Source organism: Rattus norvegicus, chromosome 2, assembly GCF_036323735.1.
Source record: "Rattus norvegicus strain BN/NHsdMcwi chromosome 2, GRCr8, whole genome shotgun sequence".
Taxonomy (NCBI): domain Eukaryota; kingdom Metazoa; phylum Chordata; class Mammalia; order Rodentia; family Muridae; genus Rattus; species Rattus norvegicus.
Window position 1 is genome coordinate 194382463 of NC_086020.1, and position 24028 is coordinate 194406490.

Sequence of the window (24028 nt, forward strand, 5' to 3'; positions counted from 1 at the left end):
ACTCACACATAAATCATATACAAGTTTATGAATTATTATTTTATGATGGGTATTTTGCCTACATGCATACATGTGAACCATATGCATGCCTGATACCCATGGAGCCCAGAAGAGGGTGTTGGGTTCCCTGGAACAAGAGTTACAGGTGAGTATAAGCTCCATGTGAGTGCTGGGATTTAAATTCCCAGGTCTTCTGGAAAAGCAGCCAGGGCCCCTAACTGCTGAACTACCTTTTCAGCAACATACGTACACAAATTTTTAATTAAATTATTTACAAAGTGAATGGAGATTAGATAACTTAATCCAGATTTAGAATCATATAACTAGGCATTAATAAAATCACTGTGATAAAAAGTAAAGATAAAAATTACTTATATCATGCATATTATTTAAGTATCCTAAAAGCAGGCTTAAGTCTTACACTATTTTGTGCATACATACGTATTTGTATGTATGTATGTATGTATGTATGCATGTATGTGTGTGACTAAGTATATGCGTGATGGTTATACCTGTGTGCTCATGTATGTATGCATGTAGAAGTCAGAGAACAATTTTAGGTGTCATTCTTAGGTGTGTACATATATATGTTTATATGAATATATGTACACACACACACACACACACACACACACACACACACTGAGATAGGGCCTCTCAGTGGCCTAGAAATTCATCAAGTAAGCTAAGCTGACTGGCCAGCAAACTCCAGGGACCCAACCTGTCTCTACTTCCCCAGCACTGAGGTTATAAGAGCACACTACCACACCTAGATTTTTTTCTTTTTAACATGGGTTCTGGAGGACCAAATTTAGGCCCTCATATTTTCCTTACCAACTGAATTATCTCCCCTGCTCTACACTCAATTATGAGAGTTACAGAATGTATTGCAAAAAAAAAAATTAAATTAACCAAACTACAACATTCATTAAGCCAAATGTTTTTACAAAATATTTTAACAGCTATATAATAGCTATATATGCCAACATTAATTTCCACCAACTAATAATGACACAGCTTTGACAAATATACAGTAATAGATTGTTCCTATAGTATAGTTCACCTTAAAATCCTGGGAGTTTTCTTTAACAGTTCTGTTCATAGATAATAACATTTAATGTACTTGCCATTACTCTCCAAAGTTTCATTGGCTTCTAAATGATACATTTATTCTCTGTGTGAGAGTAACCAGGTTTCTCTGAATATCAAGCATAAGCACTACACTAAGACAGTAGGAAACTAGGTGTAGATGGTGGTTCATGCCAGTAATCCTAGTACTTGGGAGGCATAAGCAGGAACATCAAGGATTCCAAGCAAGAGCTAAGGCTGTCCCACAGCCCTCCGGACCCAAACCCTGCCCAGAGAGAGCTGGTCTCCCAGGAGTGCTCTCACTAAGATCACAGGCTCACAGGCCCACAAGAGGAACAGCAAGACCAACTAACATTAGAGATAACCAGATGGCAAGAGGCAAGCACAAGAACCTAAGCAACAGAAACCAAGACTACTTAACATCATCAGAACCCAGTGTTCCCACCACAGCAAGTTCTGGATACCCCAACGCACTGGAAAAGCAAGATTCTGATCTAAAATCACATCTCATGATGATAATAGAGGACTTTAAGAAGGACATAAATAACTCCCTTAAAGAAATACAGGACAACACAGGTAAACAAGTAGAAGCCCTTAAAGAAGAAACACAAAAAAAATCCCTTAAAGAGTTACAGGAAAATACAACCAAACAGGTGAAGAAATTGAACAAAACCATCCAGGATCTAAAAAATGGAAATGGAAACAATAAAGAAAGCAAAAAGGGAAACAACCCTGGAGATAGAAAACCTAGGAAAGAGATCAGCAGTCATAGATGCAAGCATCACCAACAGAATACAAGAGATTGAAGAGAGAACCTCAAGGCAAAAGACACCATAGAAAACATTGACAAACTAGTCAAAGAAAATGCAAAATGCAAAAAGCTCCTAACCCAAAACATCCAGGAAATCCAGGACACAATGAGAAAACCAATCCTAAAGATAACAGGTATAGAAGAGAGTGAAGATTCCCAACTTAAAGGGTCAGTAAATATCTTAACAAAATTATAGAAGAAAACTTCCCTAACCTAAAGAAAGAAATACCCATGAACATACAAGACTACAAAACTCCAAATAAATTAGACCAAAAAAGAAATTCCTCCCGTCATATAATAGTCAAAACACCAAATGCACAAAATAAAGAAAGAATACTAAAAGCAGTAAGGGAAAAAGGTCAAGTAACATATAAAGGCAGACCTATCAGAATTACACCAGACTTCTCACCAGAGACTATGAAAGCCAGAAGATCCTGGATAGATGTCATACAGACCCTAAGAGAACACAATGCCAGCCCAGGCTACTATATCCAGCAAACTCTCAATTAACATAGATGGAGAAACCAAGATATTCCATGACAAAACCAAATTTACACAGAATCTTTCCACAAATCCAGCCCTACAAAGGATAATAGATAGAAAACTTGAACACAAGGAGGGAAACTACACCCTATAAAAAGCAAGAAATTAATCTTCTCTCAACAAACCCAAAAGAAAATAGCCACACAAACTTAATTCCACCTCTAACAACAAAAATAACAGGAAACAACAATCACTCTTCCTTAATATCTCTTAACATCAATGGACTCAATTCCCCAATAAAAAGACATAGACTAACAGGCTAGATATATAAACAGGGCCCAGCATTTTGCTGCATACAGAAAACACACCTCAGTGACAAAGACAGATACTACCTCAGAGTAAAGAGCAGGAAAAAATTTTCCAAGCAAATGTCCCAAGAAACAAGCTGGAGTAGCCATTCTAATATCAAATAAAATCAACTTCCAACAAAATGTTATCAAAAAAAAAAAAAAGGAAGGATATCTCATCAAAGAAAAAAATCTACCAAGATGAACTCTCAATTCTGAACAAAGAGAAAAAGGAAAAAAAGAGAGTGTTTGTTACGCGATTGTATGTCAGAAAAGAATTATAGACTGTGGAATGCAGTTTAAAGATGGCATACCCAACAAATGCCTTGTATTATATGGCCCTGCCAGAATTAAAATTTGTTTTTTATTTTGGAAATAAAAGTTCACTGTAATTTTTTTTCATCCTCATTGTTACAGGATTTTTTTAAGAAAATGAAAAAGTGAAACACAATTTAGTCCTTGTTGTTTATTTGTAGATCCCACAGCATCATGTCATAATTAAGTTTTTGGAGATTTCTGTTAAATGTTATGTTGCTTCTCTTGTTATACTGATTTCCTTTCTATTTATAACTGTATTTTGATGGGCAGTACAACAAAGTGTCTTAAAAGTTTTAAATAGAGAAAATGTGCTTTACACAGTTGCCTATAAAAGTTTATGTTATCCAATCAATCAATCAATCAATCAAACAGAAGCATTCATATTATTTAAAGAAAAAAGTATAAAATTGGAAAGAAAAAGTGGTGAATAGACAGGAGAGGAATTGTAGGACGGAATAGGATGTGGGCTTGATGAAAATCCATGTGCATTATGAAATCTTCAAATAAAGGAGAATAAACCTTAATCTCAAAAAAAAAAGAGTTCCAAGCAATCTAGGATACACAGTGAAATCCTGACTGAGTGGGAGATAGACAGTGGTGGAAGACAATGAGAAATTCTAGTGTGTGCTGACCAAAGTTCCTGAACTCAATTTGCACTTAATCTTCTACAGGAGATGTCAATACATGTATGTAAAAAGAGGAATAACAGTAGCAATATAACAAATGATCAGCATAGGTAGTTAAAACATTCTAATCTAAGTTAAAAGGGAGCACTCTTGATTTAGATTAATGCACAGGAAGAAATGAAAAAGAAAAGTAGACCACACTAGTAAAATTTAAGGGGCAGGGGACAGGCAGGTCAAAGACCTTGTCCAAGAAGACTATGCAGCCATATTGTGGAGAACGTTAAATATCCAAATAGAAAAAGATGGCAGGAAAAGCAGATTGGGGACATGTTAGAGATCATGTATCAGAGTGCACTACATGCTCAGAACTCAAACCTTTAAAATAAATTACAAAGGTTTTTACGCTCAACAAGTAATTCTTTCTGTAGTAGAGGACAGGGAAATGTGGAGCTTTCTGTAAAAAGAACAATTTACATAAAACTGAAGTTGCAGGTCTATAGAAAGAGAAAGCGAAAACAAAAGATTGAAACCAAGGAGCCAAGGTTTAAGATGAGGAAAGACCACAAAGGAAGTGGATATGAAAATAAACTTGGGATGGATGGGAAATAGGTGGTACCAAAAAACAGAGAAAGCACTGACAAAATAAAATGTGATGGGTTCATCCTTCCTTCCTTCCTTCCTTCCTTCCTTCCTTCCTTCCTTCCTTCCTTCCTTCCTTCCTTCCAGAGCCTACTTTCGAGTCCGTGAGGCTGAATGAATGGGAAAACATATTCAGAAGACCTTCAAGTACGTATTTGTGTCAGTCTCTGAGCTAGGTGGTGGAGAGAAAATAACACTCACAAAAATGAACTTCCCAAGTGCGGCTTATAGAAAAGGAAGACAGGTGACTATCAAATAGAACAGTGAGATAAATGCTCAAAAGGGAAAGTGAAGAGCACAGGGAGAGTACATGAAACCTCAGGAACCATGAAAAGAACCTGATTTTAGCAAGTTTTTTGATGAAAGAGCTAAGAAACGGTAAAGTAGAAATGTAAAGGCAAGCACACACTGTCCCTTCCTTAAACTACTTGGTTAATTATGATGGTTTCATATTAAGCTATCAAAAAATCAATAAATGTGATCCCCAATGTAATATCTGGCTTATTTTAAAATCCTTTCCTAGAGTTATTTATTTGAAACTAAAACCTTTGATAAAATAGATTATAAGATAAAATTGTATTCTTAAAATATCACACATCTACAAAAGGGTATCAGTAAACTTTATAGGTAATAGAAATGTTGTGATACGTTTACTATAAAAAATTTTATATATTTATCCAAATCAACAGAATAATATAGCTAGAAATTGGTGAATTTTACTGTAAAATATGCCTCAATAAGTTTGCCATTTTTTAAAAAAAGGATCAGTGACTTACTACTCAGGCCAATGACTAGTCAAAAGTTATTCAATAACATTACACTAAAAACAAATCATATGCCAATACTACTATTACTATCCATTTATAGTATTCTATAAAACATGTAATTTCTTAATAAGTATGCAGTTTTAAAATCTTTACTTGAGTGGAACTCTAAATATTTCTGAATTTAAGAAAGAAGTCTTCTCAGAAGCTCCCACAAATGGCGCAGGCTACTGTCATTACTCTTGGTTGCTCAACAAAACTAGATGTTAAGAACCCACTGCCAAAGACACACCACCTTTGGTTACAGGACATAGAAAAATCAAGTTGAACTGACCTGAAAACTTCCTCCCTGATGACTAACTTTCATGGTCCCAAAATGCGCTCTGCTGGCTGCTGAGAGACAAAACATCAACTGGTACTTCTGTGCCTGACTGCACCCTACAGAACTACCCTGCCAGGTAAGCTGTATCCACTGGTGCAACTGTAGCACAGAGGTTATATGTAGATTTGACATCTCTCCAGAGGAAGGAATGTTAGACTAATACTATAAACCTGCTCAGAAGCCCATGGCTCAGGAGATTACAGGCCCTAGGAGGAAGACTACTGTTGTTTTGTTAAATGGCATGTTGCCTTCTAAACATTTGTGTTTATACCCATAGATTAGCGCTGCCCTCAACCTTGGCCAGAGGCTTCTCTCTGCAGTGGTTAATAGTTAATGCAAAAACTCCTAAGTGATCAAAGTGCTGAGAATAAGTGCTCAGCCCTAAATGGGACATTTATATCAACAAACCCCCATCCCAAGAATCAAGGCACAACAAGGAAGAGGGCAGATGAACGCAAGTGCAGGAAGAGAGGAGAAACGCTGTGAATGCTGTCTTCTCAACAGGACAAACTCTTACTCCTGCACTCACTGCAGCTATGTTATCTGCACAACATCAAGTCCATTAGGTCAGACAGTGGTCCAACAGCATCACTAATTGAACTCAGTGGATTTTAAAAACAAAAGAGAGGGCACGAATCCGCTGGGGGTCACTCGGGGAAGTAAAAGAAAGAGTTGGGGAATTACTGAGTGAATGGGCAGGTTGTATATAATCAAGGTGCATTGTTTACATATATGAACTTGTCAAAGAAAAAAGTCTTTTAAGGGGCCAGAGACACGGTTCAGTAGTTAAAAGGATTGCCTGTTCTTCCAGAGACCGGAGGTTAGAGTTCCAACACGTACATGGCAGCTCACATTCATCCTTTATCCAGTTCCAGGAGAGCTGATGCTTTCTTCCAGCCTTCACAGACACAAAACATACATATAGTGCACATACACACATGCAAGCAAAACACCCATATGCATAAAATAAAGCTTTGTTTGTTTTGTTTTGTTTTGAGATGAGATGAGATGAGATTTCTCTGTGTAGCCCTGGCTATCTTAGAACTCACTCTATAAATGAAACTGACTTCAAACTTAGCCACCTGCCTCCACCTCTCTGCCTCTGCGTCCCAGTGCTGGAATTAAAGGTGTGAACCACTGTATATTTTTTCAATGTACTGTATTTTAAAAAAAAAAAAAACAAAGAGGTTTTAATGATCAGGTTCAGTGCCTTAACCTGAAGTCTGAAATCTATAGCTTATCATAATTTTAAGAGTATTTAAATCTAAGTCATTTTCCTCTTCAAACCAGCTCTCCTTTCCAGTATCTCTTTTCTTTTGTCATCCTCTATATTTCAAGGTTGATTTACAATTGATATTTATAATCTTTCTTCCCTCAAGCTACCTTGTTCTACCTATCCTAAGAAATCACTCTTCTGTAAAGGTTTCCACACTTACTGTTAACTCCTGTGTAAACAATTCTACGTATCAGTACCCGACTAATTATATCTAGTTTATCGACCATTAACACCTTGCTTAAAAATGTTTGCAACATTTTTATTAGAAATAGGATAAAGTGTAAACTTCTATGACTAGCTTTCAAATTCTCCATAATTAAATCCAATCTTGTATACATCCAACTTCTAGTAAGTAAAGTGAGTTGATTACAGGGAGATACTGGGCATAAGGATAAGAGGATAAAACACTAGAAGTTTAAGGCTTAAACAGAAGTGTAAGGCCTGCTCTGAAGTAAAGGACAAAGTGACTGGTACAGGAGAAGTATTCTGAGCTTGAAGTATAAAGTGGTAATGGGTCAGAATTCTAAGATAAAGGCACAGGAAGACCACAGCCATTAAAAATAATCTAGGAGTAGAAAGATAGGAAGCAACAAGCAACTAATCCACCCCAGCTATTACTAATGGATACAAGCGTCTCACAATAACCAGTGTACATCGCCACCAGGAGTGGATGCTTAGTGAGCTGACCCAGAAAATGCTCATGATACATCCACAAATTTCTGTTCATGTTAATTAATCTGTACAGTAATAACATGGAAGGCTTAAAACATATATCTAAAATGTCTTTAATAAATACTCAGAAAGACTGTTTGAATTAGACTCACTTATTTTGGTTATGAGCATTACTAATATTACCATAAAGAGTACTGGTAAAACACTTAGAAGAAAGCAATTAAGAGCGTCACAGGGAATTAGAGATGTGGCTCAGTAAAGAAGGCTTACCTACCATGCTCGTGGTCCAGTACTACTCCTAACACATTAAAAAAAAAATGTAAAATTGAAAATTGTTCCCATTTATGAAAATGTAAATATTGGCCTCAAATTTTTCTCTAATGGTCTAGAACAACAAAATATATAATAATGTAATCTCATTAAGAAAATCGTACACCAAATTTCATGTAACAACTAAATATGAAAGCGACTCTGTTCTTAATTCCAGTTATATAGCAGTGATATATATATATAGATATAGATATAGATATAGATATAGATATACACACACATACATACACACAAGTATCACATGGTTAAATCTGCTTTGATAAGTATGTTAGGTTGAAATAAATTACTAAAGGGTAGCTATAGATGTATTCTTATACAGACCTAAATAATTTCAAGACTTTAAAAAATCAAGATTCAAATTGAAATGAAAATACAAATATTATAGGAATGTGAAAAAATCAAGATTCAAATAAAATATCAATTTCCTTCACTTCAAAGAGACAACTTTTGTTTAAATTCTAACAAAACTGAACGTTCATTTCATTTAGCAGTTTCTCAAGAAGTAGTTACTGAAAATGTCACTGCAGAGATTTGATGGCTGAAATGGACTGCCTGGGAGGTAATCATTCACAGAAACTTCCAGGATTATCAGAATACTATGAAAACACGTCTATGATTACAAGTTGGGCTTCTGAAGAAAGAAAAAGATACAACAGCGCTATCTAACATCTAACTATACCTATCAAATGTACCACAGATAGGTCAGAGACGGCTCAGTAAGTATAGGTGCTGCTACCAAGGCTGACACAGTTGACCCTGGTGAAAAGAACCAACTCAGCTGTCCTGACCTCTACTCACATGCTGTAGCATACACATGCACACACGCACGCACACATATACAAAATAAATAAAAAAATTTTAAAGTAGAGAAGACATAAAACTTAAAAACAATACTGTAAAAGTAAGTCATTCTCTGAATGCTTAGATGGAAAAGTATGTGCCAGTTTAAAACTACCATTCTTTTCCCAGACAGCGTCTCTCTACAGAGCCCTGACTGGTCTAGAACTCTCTATGTAGGCTAGGCTAGATTCTCCTGGAACTCAGTATACAGACAAGGCTGAACTCACAGAAATCTTCTCCATGGGTCTGTCTCTAGAGTGCTGAGAGGAAAGGTCTATGCCACCAAGCCCAGCCAACTAATACTTTCAATTAAAGTGTGTGGCCAAACACCTCAGCTGTCAGCCAGTAAGTTATGTACTAGTGTTTTACATGATCAGTTCTGTGTTTTTAAATACTTTGCTAATTTACTGGTAGCTTACTCAAGGTTTGATAATGGATTTTGGTTTTTAATTTACTTGTTGATGCAAACTCAAGGTTGATTCAGCTTTTTTGAAATGGAACTAGTAATTGTCCTACTTGTGTAGATAGGACTGTTTCTGAATTTGCACCAGATGAACCTAGCTGTCATGAAAGAGGGCAGAAAGTAGGAGAGACATTAAGCTCGATACACAAAATGGAGATGCTTATAGCCAGAGTGAGAGGACCCTATCCTATGAGGCTAAAGCACAGTCAGCCTGCAATAGGCACTCCCACCCTCACTGAACTAACAACTGAAATGTCATCATCATCATCAGTCAGTATGACAATTCTAATATAAGGTGAAAGCCCAAAGTTTCCTATACAGTTCACAAGTTAGTAAATAATCCGAAGTAACATGACTGTAAGAACCGAAAGAAGACAGTTACATATATGAAGAAAAGTAACATTCAAACAATGAAAAACTGCTTTTAAAACTATGATAATAAAAAATAGGTATAGGAACCATAGACACTTTCCTTACATTTTCCAAAATCCATTATATTAGATAGAAATAGCATAGTAGTGAAGTTTAAAGGAAAGCTCCTATAATTACATTTGAAATCGCATTATATTTAGCTACTTAGGAGGTTTATAGGAAAACATTCACAAGTAAGATTAACAGTAGTAATTTCTCATATCAGTTTAGTATAGACTAGGATAAACAGATGATTTTACTAATACCTACCAATCAGATCATATGATGGTAAATGCTTATTGTTCACAATTGCCTATCAAAGACAGGGAAGAGTAGGCATTCTGGAGTCAGTGCACAGAGAATAATAAGAAAAATTATGAGATAAATGGGAATAAATTAAGAGGTACTAAATGGCACTTACCTTAACTCTACCCTAAGATTTAGTTCTCCTTAGTGCAAATGATGCCACCATCTCTGAGACCATACTTGTTTCTGACTACACTACATCTAATATCTAATTCTGACCAAACTATAAGCTCCCAGGAGTTAACTATAAAGACTTAAAGAATATTTCATATGAAAGAATCAGGGGTGTCAAAAAAATCACATATGATACTTTTATCCTTTATACAACTACGTACATATTCAGTTTGTTGGCATCTTAGATCTATTCCATCCTATTCCTTATCAGACTTTGTTTTCCAAGTACAAGTACTATGCTTTAATTAACCTAAAGCAATTTATTTTATATTTGTTATATTTTTTAAAAAGATTTTAAACCCTGATCCTAGAAGCATTGCAGGGGTGGCTGCTGTGTCACATGTGTGTCAGTAGGTGGCAGAGAAGAGAGAGGCTCTGTCTATGCTCAGTGTTCTGACCTGGCCCTGCCCACACCTACTTTAGCACTCAGAGCATGCCCAGATTTCCCCTGAGCAGCACAGTAGAGCTGGCCCCAGATGTGAGGGTTGCAGGTGAGCCAGCCCTGAGGGCGAGTGTGTGAGAGTCTGGTCCTGCCTCTGGTCTACTATTTGGTGGTAAGAGCAGGAGAGATCTAGCCCCCACCCCCGCCCTCTTTCCTTAGCCACCAGTGGCAGGCTTTGGCCCCAAGAGGGTCATGAGAGCAGGAGAACTGGTCCTGCCCCTCATCTCCTGATCCACTCAGGAGAACAGACCCTACCCAGCATAGTAGGGTGACCATAATGGCAGGGATTTGGGTGAGCTAGCCCTGAGGGTGTGAGCTTTGGAGAGCTGGCCCTGTCACTTGTCCGCCATGCAATGACAAGGGCAAAGAAGAGAGGTCCTCCCTAACTCTCCCGCCTTGCCAACAATGGCAGGCAGGAGAGTTATCCCAGATGTCATGTGAGCAGGAGAGGTGACCCTGCCCTCACCTGCTGCAGCACTTGAGAGAGAGAGCAGGCCCTACACTTCCCCTGGCATCACAGGAAAGCTGGGTGTGGGGTGCGAGTGAGCCAGCCCAAGGTCAAGAGTGTTGAAGAGCCAGCTCTGCCTTTTGTCTGCTGGGCGATGTCGCCCTCCTCCCCCCCTTCATCCCCAGCCATCTACGCAGGCAGGAGAGCTGGCCCCAGGGTCATGTGCATAGAAGAACTGGCCATGTCCCACACCAGCTGCAGCACTCAGGAGAGCAGGCGCTGCACCTTGCCTGGACAGCAGGGTAGAGCTGGCCCTGGGAGTGGGGGCTGCTGGTGAGCCAGCCCTGAGGACATGACAACAAGAGAGATGACAGGCTGATCACCTCAGATACCTCTCAGGCCCAGATCCAGGGCTTTGAACTGGCCCACTCCAACACTAATGATGGCAATTTACCTTGAAATGCTTAAAAAAATAAAATTAATAATGGATAAATAACGTAATTCCAGCCACTTAGTTGCTCAGAGCAAAAACCTAAACACCATCCTGACTAAAACCTCTCCTTCCCTTACCAACTTGTCATGGAGTCCTGTTATTTCCTCTTTCAAAACATACTTCGGATCTATCCACAACTTCATTTCATTGCCACTACTCTTAATAAAAATCCAATCCATCCTTAATGTTCTGCTACCAAAAGGGTCTTTCTTCCCTTCTTGCCCTACTTTGAAATCTCAGTGGCTTTTTGAAATATGTTCTGACATCATTTTCCAACTCTGTATTTCAGTAACTTTAAGAATAAACAAAATCCAGTCTGTAGTCTTGGCTCTATGCTATGGTAAAGCACTTACTGACCAGCACTAAAGAAAAATAGAAGCATGGTGAAAAAGAAGGCAGGAGGGACGTATGGGAGGAAGAACATGAGGAAAGAGAAGGAAAAAGAAGAAAAGAGAAAACTCGGGGTTGGGGATTTAGCTCAGTGGTAGAGTGCTTGCCTAGCAAGCTCAAGGCCCTGGGTTCGGTCCCCAGCTCCGAAAAAAAAAAGAAAAGAAAAGAAAAAGGAGAACGAGAAAAGAGAAAACTCCATGCCACTAACTGGCTTACAGACCTCCACAGACTGTCTCTTTTATCAATCTTCTCCAAGCCTTTACCTCATTTCCTAGGTGCCTGCCATACTGGTCGTTCTGTTCCTTTAGTATGTAAGATCTTATGCCTCTCCGAGGTTTCCTAATTCCCTCTGCTAGAAACGTTTACACAGTAAAGTTCCTTCTAGTTATTTCAACTTATGGCTTATATGTCCCCTTCTCAGGATAGCCCTCCCTGACCACCTAGTAGAAACAAATGCCACAGAAACAGTGCTAATGAAATGTTCAGATACTCTGTAACATTTTAAAACTGGACTAATAGGCAGAGCTGACAATTTTCACTCAGTAAGGACCCATCCTTAGAGATTCATTTCTAAGACCCATTTCCAACCACCTTCTCCTTTTTAAAGGTAACCTTTTGGGGGGTGGGGCTCTTTTGGTTTTTTTCAATGCAGGGTTTCTCTGTGTAGCCCTAGCTGTCCTGAGACTTGATCTAAAGATCAGGCTGGCCTCGAACTCACAGAGATCTGCCTGCTTCTGCATCCCAAATGGTGGAATTAAACAAGTGCACCACCACCTCTCTGCTAAAAGTGACTTTTTAAAAGGAAGGATTTGTGAAATAGTCTAGTATGATCCACTAAAACAAAGGTACCAAATAAATGTGAAATAGTGCCTTGAAACTCAGCTTCTAGAATATTTTCAAATCCAAAAATAAAATATAAATGTATATGTTTTTATGTATGCATATCTAAGCCAAGACCAACAAAAGAAGACACCACCACCTGAGGTTTCCACCTGACCGCAGAGATTGACAATTCATAATGTTAAGGAGCACTTCAATAGACCTGTGAGATCTGTACAAAGTCAGTTTTCTCTCTGGAAAGCAGAGAAGCGTGGGAGAAACAATGTGAGTAAAGAGAAAGCAAAGCTGGAGAGATGAGCAGAGGGATCAGGCAGCTGATCAAAGACAGCAGGGAGGTTCAGGCTGTAAGCTGCAGACACAGATCTATGGTTTGCACACTAAGAATTCCTAAAGGCATAGGCTGAAAATACAACAATGTTCTACGACACCCAGCACTCTCCAACTCTCCAAATTATAAAGCTTGTACATGTGTACAGGAAACAAAACACCAAAAAATCAAAAACAAAAAAGACTAGGTATAGTCACTTCATAATGATCAAACTTTAAAAAAGTAATCAGTATCTCTTAAGAATTTGATCTTATTCTAGTTTAAAATGAGGTCTATGGCCAAACTACCCTGAAGGCGCCAGATTTGATGTGATCTCCAAAATTACAACGTACTAGGACTAGAGCTGAAAAGCCACAATGCCTCTCTCTGGAAATTATTTACAGGAACAGACTTCTCCCTCATTTCTCCAGCATCTTTACCTTTACTCTTATCCCAGAAAATCTCAACCCAAATTAAAGTCCTTTTTCAGGAGAAAGCACATAACCATGAATAACAAAATTCTAAACTGTTTCATAAAAGTTAGTAACACAGAAATTCACAATTCCGTATAATCCCATCAACAGAAAGCCATCTTTAAGATGAATCTTTAAGAGAACTCGAGAATGATTCTGACGTTGACAGAGGGAGTATGTGGTAGGTAGGCCCTTCTCAGAGTTCTGCTATTAACAACAATCACCTCTATACACAAACACTCAGTCACAGCAAAACTAGATGTTATATTCCACTCCAAGTAGAGAAGATGGCAACAGTAACAGGTGTGTGAGTCCTTGGTGTTTTCTTACCACAGCTTTCATAGGCAACTTCCCATTGGCCATTTACCTGACTGGCAGAAGTGGGAGCTCTCATAGTGGGTTGCAAGGTATTCGGGAAGTCATTCTCAGAGGACCAGCTTAAAATTCAACCCTCTGTCCTTTCATGTGACTAACTCCCTATATTCTTTCTGTTCTCGGCCCTGGTCCCTGACAGGCACTACAGAACAGTGTGACATGCTTGCTGTAGGAAGATTTCCTCTCACATGCAGACAGCAAGCAAGCTCCCATCATCCCATTGTCCTTATCTGATGAACAGTCTTCCTAGAACTGCTACCTTCTTACCTCCAGGTTTGCCTCACACAGGTATTCTCTGTTCTTAAACACAGTCAGCCCTCCGTGGTCTGAGCCATGTGCCAGGACTGCACAATCTTTCCTTTCAGTTGTATCAACATCCATCTAGATAAGCAAGCTTATGCCTAAAATACCCCTGACCTCACCTCACACGCTCCCTAAAAGTTCCCAGCCAGACAACTTACTTTCCCTTACTGTTTGCCCTGTTTACTCAAAAGCAAATGTCTAAGTGTGGCCAAACAGGCCAGAGACAACGTCAGGAGTCTACCTAACACAGCAGCAACTAGAAGGAATCTGACTAAAAGTGTTATAACAATCACTTTAATACGAGAAATAGTTTCTCAATGCTTAAACAACTAAGAAAAAGAGCCTACTTGGATACTCAACTGTTATATTGGCTAAAAATGTTATGATAGTTTATATTTTAACCATAAGCTACAGCAATATGTCAGGTTAAAACGCCCTGAAAAGTTATGACATATAATAATTTAAATTATTTCATGTGCTCCAACTTCTGGGTTAGCACTATGTCTAACCACATTGATGAATGAAGTCTCAACAAACTGTTCTAACACATAATACTTAATTCTAAAAGAATAAAAACTCCTTGAAGAATCTCAAGTTTTCATCAAATTTCTATGTAAATTATTATATCAAAAACCAAAACAATGAAAGGAATGTGATAAGCTGGGATCTAGTCCACACTCTGTCACTGCTTAAGATTCAACTTCTTTATCTATGAAGTCAGGGTACTGACATAGTTCTCTCCAGTTGATGACAACCTTTAAGAAAATAGAAAACCTAACAGCACAAGGAACAAGAGGTAGCAACACTACAGGCTGCTTTGAACTGCCTCTTGAAAGGATTCATCTTAATGGAGAGTACTTGAAGACTGCCGAATAGAGGTCAGTTTGAATACAATGAGTTAGCCTTCTATCTAGATTAGATAAATTTTATTAAGCAAAATATAGTTCAAAAAGAGTGCATGCTTATAAAAGGCCATTAATTTCAACACGCTCAGTCCTGTGTTCATGTTCTCAGCTGTCAGTCTCAGGATAAGTGTGCTAATACCTACCTACCAGGATAGTCAACTTCATAAGAGGATGGAAATATGGGAAGGTACTAATATCAAGTATACAATCATCCTAAGTAAGTTCATTCTAAAAAGTACCCAGGTTTTCGATATAACTACTTAAACCATTCACTTATAAATGTAACAATAATTTACTCTAATTTTCTATTTGATTGATAATCTTCAGTTTAGTTGGACAAATTAAACTGTACTACTACAAACTTTCTAGAAACAGAATCAAACAATGAGCCTTTTATTTTGTATTTGCCCAACATTTTACTACATTTAACACCCACTCAATTCAAAACTGTAGGGGAAGGCAGCTTTCTTCAGACATAATGAACTAATAATATTCTACCCGAGGAATGATAAAACGAAGGCCTGATGATGCTCCTGTTCATGGTCCTCACCATGAGACTTCGATGTGTTCATCTCTCTGAACCTCAGTTTCCTTGTGTGTAAAGGAAAATTCCTAAGGAAGATGAGAACGACTGCATTTATGTCCTTATAAGCCATATCAGATAGGACAGCCAGTATCATGACAAGTTCTCAAGACTGAAAAGTCAGATTAGATTTGCAGCACGGTGGTCAGGAACATAAGGTTGCCAGCAAAGGAAGCTGAATATCATTTTCACATCAGTACATCATAAAACAGCTCTCACTAGACCTAACACTAAAAGAAATTAAAATTGGTATTAGTATGCATTTCATCCTAAGTCGAATATTTAAATTGGAATAGACTCTCTAGCTAAAGCAATAAAATATGACAAAATATTCTGCCCCAAAATTACTGAAATGGAATAAGTTTTGTTAACAGAGGTAAGGAAGAATGGATTACTGAAACAAATTCTGTAGCTCAATCAATACACGGAATTAACATTGGAATTAACATAGTCATTCGAAGCTTCTGAAGTAGAAGTAGTAATTTCCCAAATATGGCTAAAAGACATCTCTGGAAGGTATAAACTAATCTAAAAAATTAGTCTGTTTTGATTCTTATCAGCAAATCATACCCAATCCAAAGATGTTTTTTTCATGTTTTGTTGGAATTTGTGAGGAGGAAGGGGAAGGGGTTTTTGGGAAATTTTCCTTTTGAGACAAGGTCTCAGACGTTCCAGGTTGGCCTCGAGTTACCTACATATCAAAGTCTAACATTGAAGTCCTGATGCTCCGGCCTACATGTGAGCCAAGTACTAAGACTTCGGGTGTGCGCCGTCACACTCGGCAGGAGATGCGCATTTGTACATGTGTATTCGCCAATAACCTACTGAAGACCTAACTGTTGGATGACACTAGAAAACCCGTGAATAAAGATTAATATTTAAATTATTGTTTTTAGCCAGGTATAAGTTTAGTTTTCACCAAAATTCATATTAAATCTCATCTGAATGGATTTAAATAGTAAGGAAAAATGAAATAAGTAAAAACCTTTCCTACAAGAATTCTTTACCAGTGATTCACTCAGTTCTCAGACTCTGCATGCTTCTTAAAGATAGCATTTCTGAGAGTTGACAAGGTCAGTGCTAGCTGCTGTGGGGACACTCATTATTAGATGTTTGAGGAGAGAGCATGCCCAGGAAACTGATTTTTCACTTTTTCTTTATAAATTAAAAGAGGCAGCTGTTCATGGAAAACTTTCAAAATAATATTGGGCTTTCAGGACAGAAGAGCAGTGAGTGGTTTGCCTTTTTCCACCACAAACAAATCTCCAAAGCACAAGTCTCCACACTGCACAGCAGCTCATCCTCCTCGGCACCAGTGTAAGGTCAGCACCCTCTCTTCCTACCAATGCAGTATCTGAAGGATGCGCTCAACATTTCAGGTAACATTCTGAAAAAGTTAATTCAAAGTAACACAGTTGTAGTTTTTAATAACCAACTTCTTACCTATTGTTAAAACACAAAGGACCAAATGTTCACTTTAAAATCAGTAGAGTTTGATAGAGAATATAAGCGGAAGTGACTGGGTGTTCTGGAACACAACTTTAATCCCAGTACTTGGGAGTCGAGCAGGAGCAAGGACCACAAGTTCAAAGCTAACCAGGGAAACAGAGGAAGAAAAATCCTGCCAAGGAAAGAAGAGAATGAAAGAAGAAGGGGGAGAAAGAAGGCTGAGGAAGGGGAGAGCCTATTTTCCTGTAATAGAGCCCCAAAACACAAAACACTAAGTACCCACAAAATTTTTAAAAGAACTTCAGGGATTATACTCTAAAGACACTATATGACATTATCCACCCAAAGACTAGGCAATAACCTTATAAGTCAGATACTCAAACAAAATTATACATGGTTTACCATAAATTTATGTAAATTAGAAACAAACTTTTTAAGAATGACTAAAATAACTCACAACAAGTGGTTTTATAAAGTAGTCCCCAAATCAGAGGGAAAATAACACATACTTCCAGAAACATGGTGTTTTATTGCTATATTTCATGAAATTCAGTTTTAGCAATGACTTGAATAAAACAAAAAAGTGATCTTAAATTTGAAAGGGCCAAATATTAAATGTATGCACTTAATAACAAGACAGCAAGAAATTAAAGACTTTCTAAAAGACATCGGCCTAAGAAAGATTATGTCTAAAAGATAAGGTGATGTATTGGCTAGTTTTTATGTCTAAAGATGAGGTGATGTACTGGCTAGTTTGATGTCAACTTGGCACAAGCTATAGTCATCCGAGAGGAGGGAATGTCAACTGAGAAAACAGCTCCATGAAATTTGCCTGCAAGCAAACCAGTAGCGTACTTTTATAATTGGTGATTGATGGGGAGGCTCCCCTTGGGCTGGTGGTCCTGGGTTCTATAGGAAAGCAGACTGCATGACATAAAGAGCAAGCCAGTAAGCAGCACCCCTCCATGGCCTCTAGCCCTCTAGGTTCCTGCCCAGTTTGAGTTCCTGTCCTGACTTCTTTCGTGATAAATGGTGATATGAAAGTGTAAGTCAAATAAACCCTATCCTTCCCAAGTTGCTTTGGCTATGGTGTTTCAGCAATGATAACCATAACTAAGACAGGGAACAAGAATCAATAAAGCAACCAGAATGATATACTACAAAAGTAACCAAATTAAATACACGAGCCATGCTTGGATTTAGTACTCTGACAAAGTGATATAGAGTTTAGGTGTAAAGATGCTAACAATGTTAACCAGCTCTGCTGCTGTAGCATATATCCCCTACTTTCATAGGAATCCTGAACCACTAAATTAAGACCTTGAGAGAGAGCTGGGTGGGGGAGGGGGGTTGCGGGGCACGAACCTGCTACCAAAATCTGGAAAAGCAAGAATGTTTCAAATGACAATTTATCAAAATATGATGCAATTGTCTCTAACAAAAGGACTGCCTCACCTTATCTCTAGTTTCTGTTGGCTAAAAAATATATTGAATACTTGGTAGTATTACTAATCTAGGAGACTAGCAATTAAGTCTCATTTCCTTGGTTCTTCTCTTCTTCGGATACTAAACCACCTAAGCAAAATTCAATGATGTTCCAATGTGCCCACTACACTAAAACTAGCAGAAAGATCCAAGAGTTGAGGAGTAAAGCAGAGTTTTTATTATTTGCATAATCATACAAATTCCTTATTTTAAAGCATATAATAAAGCTTGTTCACTAAAGAGGAATGTATTTCTAGAGGTGAGTTCATTTTAACAAAATTCCTTTAGACACTATAATCCCTGAGTCAGTGGAGAGCATTTTTACCTGCATTTAATTAACATGTTACAAACTCAGCTTCAAATTAGTCATTAAACACACAGATAACAGCATTAAGCACACTGTTCTCTGTGATTTTCATCTCTAGATACAGTAGTAGAGTTAAGGTAGTGCAAAGCACTGTTGCATAATAATTTCACATACTTAAACTATAATGCAATATTTAATCTTTAACTAAAAGAAAACCTATGTAATTTATGGCTAATGAAATATTTAAAGGTGAACTAAGAAGCAAATATTTATGTGTTCGAAAACTCTACGAATTCACAGTTGAGAGAATTTTAGAATAAAGTTAAGTAATGGTCACATTAATCCAAATAAAACTTGTTTAAGAATATACTGTGATATGAATCACAGGCACTTATGCTACAGACAGGACTATACCACAAAAGGTTTCACCAGTGGTCCAAAGTTCAAAAGTTCAAATCCAAATGATATCTTTTCTTTTAAATAACTAACAAAACAAAAACAAAAGCCACAGATCATAATTAAGAAACTAGTGATTAATTGGGCCAAGCAATAAATGGGACTAAAGATTTACCTATAAACATTAAAGTATTGATTGCTAAGTACTATGTCAACATTAAACCAAAACTGAATTCTCTAATTGAAAAATGGATCCAAATTTTCAATTGCCCATTAAAAAGTACAAAATAAATACAACTCTAAAGCAAAAGTGTAAGAAAATCAGAAAAAAAGACATACTCTATGTGCCTGCAATAACAGCACTGACAGAGTCCCCGAGCCTCTCCAGAGAGAAGAAAAGGCCAGAGTCAAGAAGTAGTGCTACAGCAACTCATTCCTCTGACACAAACTGACAGAAGACAGTATAAGACCATTCCTCATTAACAGACATCCTACAGACACAGCTACATTTTACTCTTTAGCTTCTAAATGACTCTCAAGAATACAGTTTAACAAAGAGTTACTGGTCAGGAGTGTAAATCTACTATATAATGTTTGAAATTAAAAATTTCACAAAGTTTAGAAATAATGGGAGTGGGGGCAGGGAAAGTTTCTTTCTAGACCACCTTACACTGTGTTTTCATGATTTTCTAAATGAATCCCAACTATATAGACTCCAAGATTCTCTGGAGATATACTTGTGCAATTTTTAAGCTAATTCCAAAGTTCTACAAATCACATCTTCAGGTTCTTCATTTCTAGTGTTTAAAGCTTATGTTCAACCTACAAAACCCTTGGTATTTCATTATAAATAATGCTTTAAGTAAAGCCATTTAGGAAAGCCATAAAATATACTACCTAACAAATATTTTCATTACAATTTGCTTAAAACAGTTTTAAATTTCAGATGGCACAAAATAGTGGTACCCACTACAAATTATAGATGTTGACCATATTTTACAAAGCAAGCACAACATTCAGAACTGTTTCTAATAAATTGGAGTGCAGCACTGACACCAGTTATTCCCCTTATTTTCACTAAATATTTAAAGCAGGACAGCGTCTTTGGATGACAAGGAGGCAAAATTTTATTAATACAAAAATGCTGACTATATTCTGGGGCATGGAAGATTTCGTCAATACTCTTAACTAATACTACTGTATAACCCTTTAAACCCTGAAGCATTTTCTCCAATTTCATGTGAAAGGTATGTAACATGTAAAACAGATTGGTATTTATTAAGGAGCCATCCCTCTGGTCTTTTAAATGAGCCACAGTGATTTGGAATAGAACAACTTCCTCCACAACTTTATGACTTTATTCTCTCAGAAATGCCCCCACTGATCAAAACAAAAGAGCCATGATGCACATGTTCTCCTTATTTCTGGCTCATGGGACCTCATCTAAGTCAAAGGTTCTCAACTCCCTAATGCTGTGGACCCTTTAATACAGTTCCTCGTGTTGCAGTGACCCCCCCCCCAACATAAAATTATTTCATTGCTACTTCATTACTGTAATTTTGCTACTGCAATGAATCGTAATGTAAATATCTGATATGCAAGATAGCTGATACACAACGCCCAAAGGGGTCGAGACCCACAGATTGAGAACCAATGGCCTAACCATACCTAGGATAATAAATGTCTGTATAGTGTTTTGAATGTTATAAACAGTAACCAACACGCCAAATTATAGCCCCCAAAGTCTTCCCTCCATCCTTTCAAATACGGTTAGAAGTTAAGTGTTAAAACTCTTACAATTCTCACAAACATAGAGAAAGGATGTTTACAGTTTGACAAAGTTCTAAAGATTAACAATAAGAAAAACCCACAAACATACAAATCTTAACAGTATCACAGAATAGGTTATATGACAAGTGCCTTCATTTAAGCTAGTAAGATTATGTTACATACCCACAACACATGGATACTGCATCAAACCATCAGTCGCAATTAGCTCAAGGACTACTAAAGAGACAGTCCTAAAGTGAACTGAAGACAAGAAGAGGGAGGGGGGGAGAGGGGGATGAGAAAGAGAGGGGGGAGGCAGAGAGAATATTAAAATTTCTCTAGAATTTTCTAGCATTTTGTAATGAAAGGGAAGACCAAAATCTAGCCCAGGTCACAATTTGGCAGCCCCATATGCTTAGATGTACCCTATCTATGTTCAGCAGAAACAATTTGATTTCTAGTAACAATGATGAATCACAATGCCTGTGTCTACAACCATCTCAGAAGCCAGAACCACATCCTTCCAATACCGAACGGACCAACAATGTTCTCACTTACAAATTCGTAAGAAAACTTACTACATACTACCAGCCCAGACTGTGCGCAGTCTGATCAATGCTTTCCAACTAGGGAATATGCCATAAGCGTAACGTGCTTTGCAGCACATTTTACGAGCATCAAAGACACCAGGGCACCAAAGGTTCTTTTTTTACCCAGCGCTTCAACAAATTCTGTAGATTCGAAAGCTTTACAAAGGCATTTGCTCGGCTGGGTACCTAGATCTTCCTTCCAAACCCAGACTACACAACAGTTCCACTGCCTCATACCGCACATTGTACCTCATTGGTACTCAGACACCTGAGCCACCTAGACCCAAAGAGTGGGACTGTCAGCTCCCAGACGTCTGCGGTCGTGCACGACGCACTGGGCCAGCTGAGCCCTCCCTGAAGCTTTCGTTGGTAACCTCAGCACTCGATCCAGCGCTGAGTCTCCATAGGAAAGCCTTTTCTCCCCGTTATAAGACACATACGTTCCAAAGAAAAGATACCATCATAGGACCTTTTCCACAAAGGGGGAGCAAAAAAGGGATGGCCTTCTCTAGGAAAAAAAAAAAATAGAAACTCTTGTCTGCCGTGGGAGACTGAGCTGGATTAGGAGAGCCAGCTAACTCCTAGTAGCAATTCCCTGACAGCCTACACAGCTAGCTGTCGGTTCACCGGAGCTCAGTTTTACCTGCCGCAAAATGGGAAACCCCGGCGCCGCCCCCTCCCCCCTCCTCCCCGGGGAGTCGGGACCAGGACTCGGGTCCCCAAGCCGGATCCCCCAGCCGACAGCACACCTGGCTTCACGGTCTTCAGACGGATTGGCTCGCGGAAGTGGCGGATGACAGCCAGGGTGTCCCGGTTGGTGAGCCCACTGACGGGCGTCCCGTTCACCTCCAACAGCACATCGCCAGGACTGGGCGCCTTGCCCGAGACCACGCAGCAGGTGCCTCCGCCGCCGCCAGGCTCGTCACGGAGCCGCCCCAGGTAAGGGAACTCGCCGCGCTCCGCGCCGCCGCGGATCTCAGCGCCCAAGTCGCCCGGGGGCCCGGCCCAGGACACCGCACACTCCTGCACCTTGCTGAGCCAATGCTTCTTCTTCTTCAACGTCTTCGACATCCCGACCTCCGCTGCACCATGGGGAGCCCCCGCGCGGGCGGCCGCGGTGCCGCTCCGGGCCCCGCGCACAGCCCGGCCAGAGGGGCGCCGCCGCCGACCTCCCGCCTCAGCCCGCTAGCCGCGCGCCGCCGCGAGCCGCCCCTCTCGCGGGCCGCCGAGGAGAGCCGGAGGGAGCGCGCGCCCCGCGGGCGGCGCCGACGGGGTCTCCGGGCGGGGTCAGCGCCGACGGCCGGGTCTCGGCGCCCGCGCGGCGGGAAAGGCTGAGGCAAGGGGGCGGGAGCTGAGGGAGCAGCTGGAACCGAGGCTCCGTCCGGGACGCGCGCACCGAGCTTAGTCGCCCGCTCGAGCGCGGCTGCTGCGGAGCCGGAGCGCCGAGACCAACGCCTGCCCCAGCTGCCAGGAAACTGGCGCTTTCAAACCCGCCGCAACCTCCTCCCCGCTCGGCCCCTCCCCCTCCCTCGCCGGCCCGGCCCCGCCCCCTCCCGCAGCGCAGCGCCCGGCGCGTTGCCGTCACCAGCCCTTCTCTGAAGGACTCGCCCAGCTCTGGACTCCGCGCCGTGGATTGGGTTCCGGCAGGCTGGGGGCGGGCCTTGACGGACATTCTGATTTCTGATTGGGTGGTCTGGGTAGAGGAGGCGGGCACTAGAATGACTGAAGTTTAGAGAGGGAGGAAAAAAGAAGTTTAGACTGTGAGGGAGGGAGAAAGGGGAGGGAAGAGAGAGGGTTGGTCTGGGAGCGGGCACAGGTCGCCTAGCGGGGAGAGGCCCTCCGCCCAGGGGCTGGAGCCAAGGGAAACGCAGAAAGGACCCAGGTCCCCATGGTGGGGCGTGCCCAGCTGGGCAGTGGGCGGGGCCTCGGATCTGGAGCCGGATGGCGATCCAGGGAGTGCTTTGCCTGGATCCTGGGCGTCCAGTGTCCAGCTACCTCGAGCGGTGGAGCTACTAAATGGGCCTGTTGTAGCTGAAACGGATTCGACGGGTTTGGGTTTGTTAATTGGTTCAACGAATGTTCTTGAATGAAGTGAGGAATTCGGAGTCCGGTTGAGGGTAAATATATAGTTCTGTGCTTGAATGCTGTGTGTTCTCGGGCAAGTTAGACAGCCTGTCTGAAACAAGCTGAGAATGAAGATCATTAGTTACACAAGCTACTAAACTCAAGAATGAAGAAAAGGTGATCCTGCTCTCGAGGAGATTCGTTTAAGGAAATAGGGAAGGAGATGGATTTAAAAATAACCTAGTGCCTGCAGATCTAAGTCCTGACACTGTTGGCTTGTCCTTGGCCAGCTCTCTGCTTCATGATTGTTTGTCTGTAAAGAGGTTGGAAGAAGAAGTGACTGAGAACAAAGGAGACCTCAGATCTCTCCCAGCTCTAATTTTTCAGAAACACTTAAGCTTTTTCCTCTCTTTATTGAACGTATGCTTTCTCGTCTTTGGAATGCCCTCTATTCCTAAAATTTTTTACCTCATCCAA

The 24028-nt window shown here is 39.9% G+C and overlaps 1 protein-coding gene and 1 pseudogene across 3 annotated transcripts in view; one reads left to right on the forward strand and one right to left on the reverse strand.

Annotated features, from left to right (window-relative positions):
* Positions 1-23006, reverse strand: part of Magi3 (membrane associated guanylate kinase, WW and PDZ domain containing 3) — a 198882-nt gene extending 175876 nt beyond the window's left edge. For 2 of the 3 annotated variants that reach the window (XM_039101721.2, XM_008761367.4), the window contains exon 1: positions 22237-23006. In XM_039101721.2, the coding sequence (XP_038957649.1) occupies positions 22237-22558 (322 nt within the window). In that variant the 5' untranslated portion in view covers positions 22559-23006. The remainder of the gene's footprint in view (positions 1-22236) is intronic. The other variant, NM_139084.3, reaches the window with a different exon arrangement.
* Positions 10232-10372, forward strand: LOC120101331 (small nucleolar RNA SNORA17; annotated as a pseudogene).
* Positions 23007-24028: the final 1022 nt, after the last annotated feature.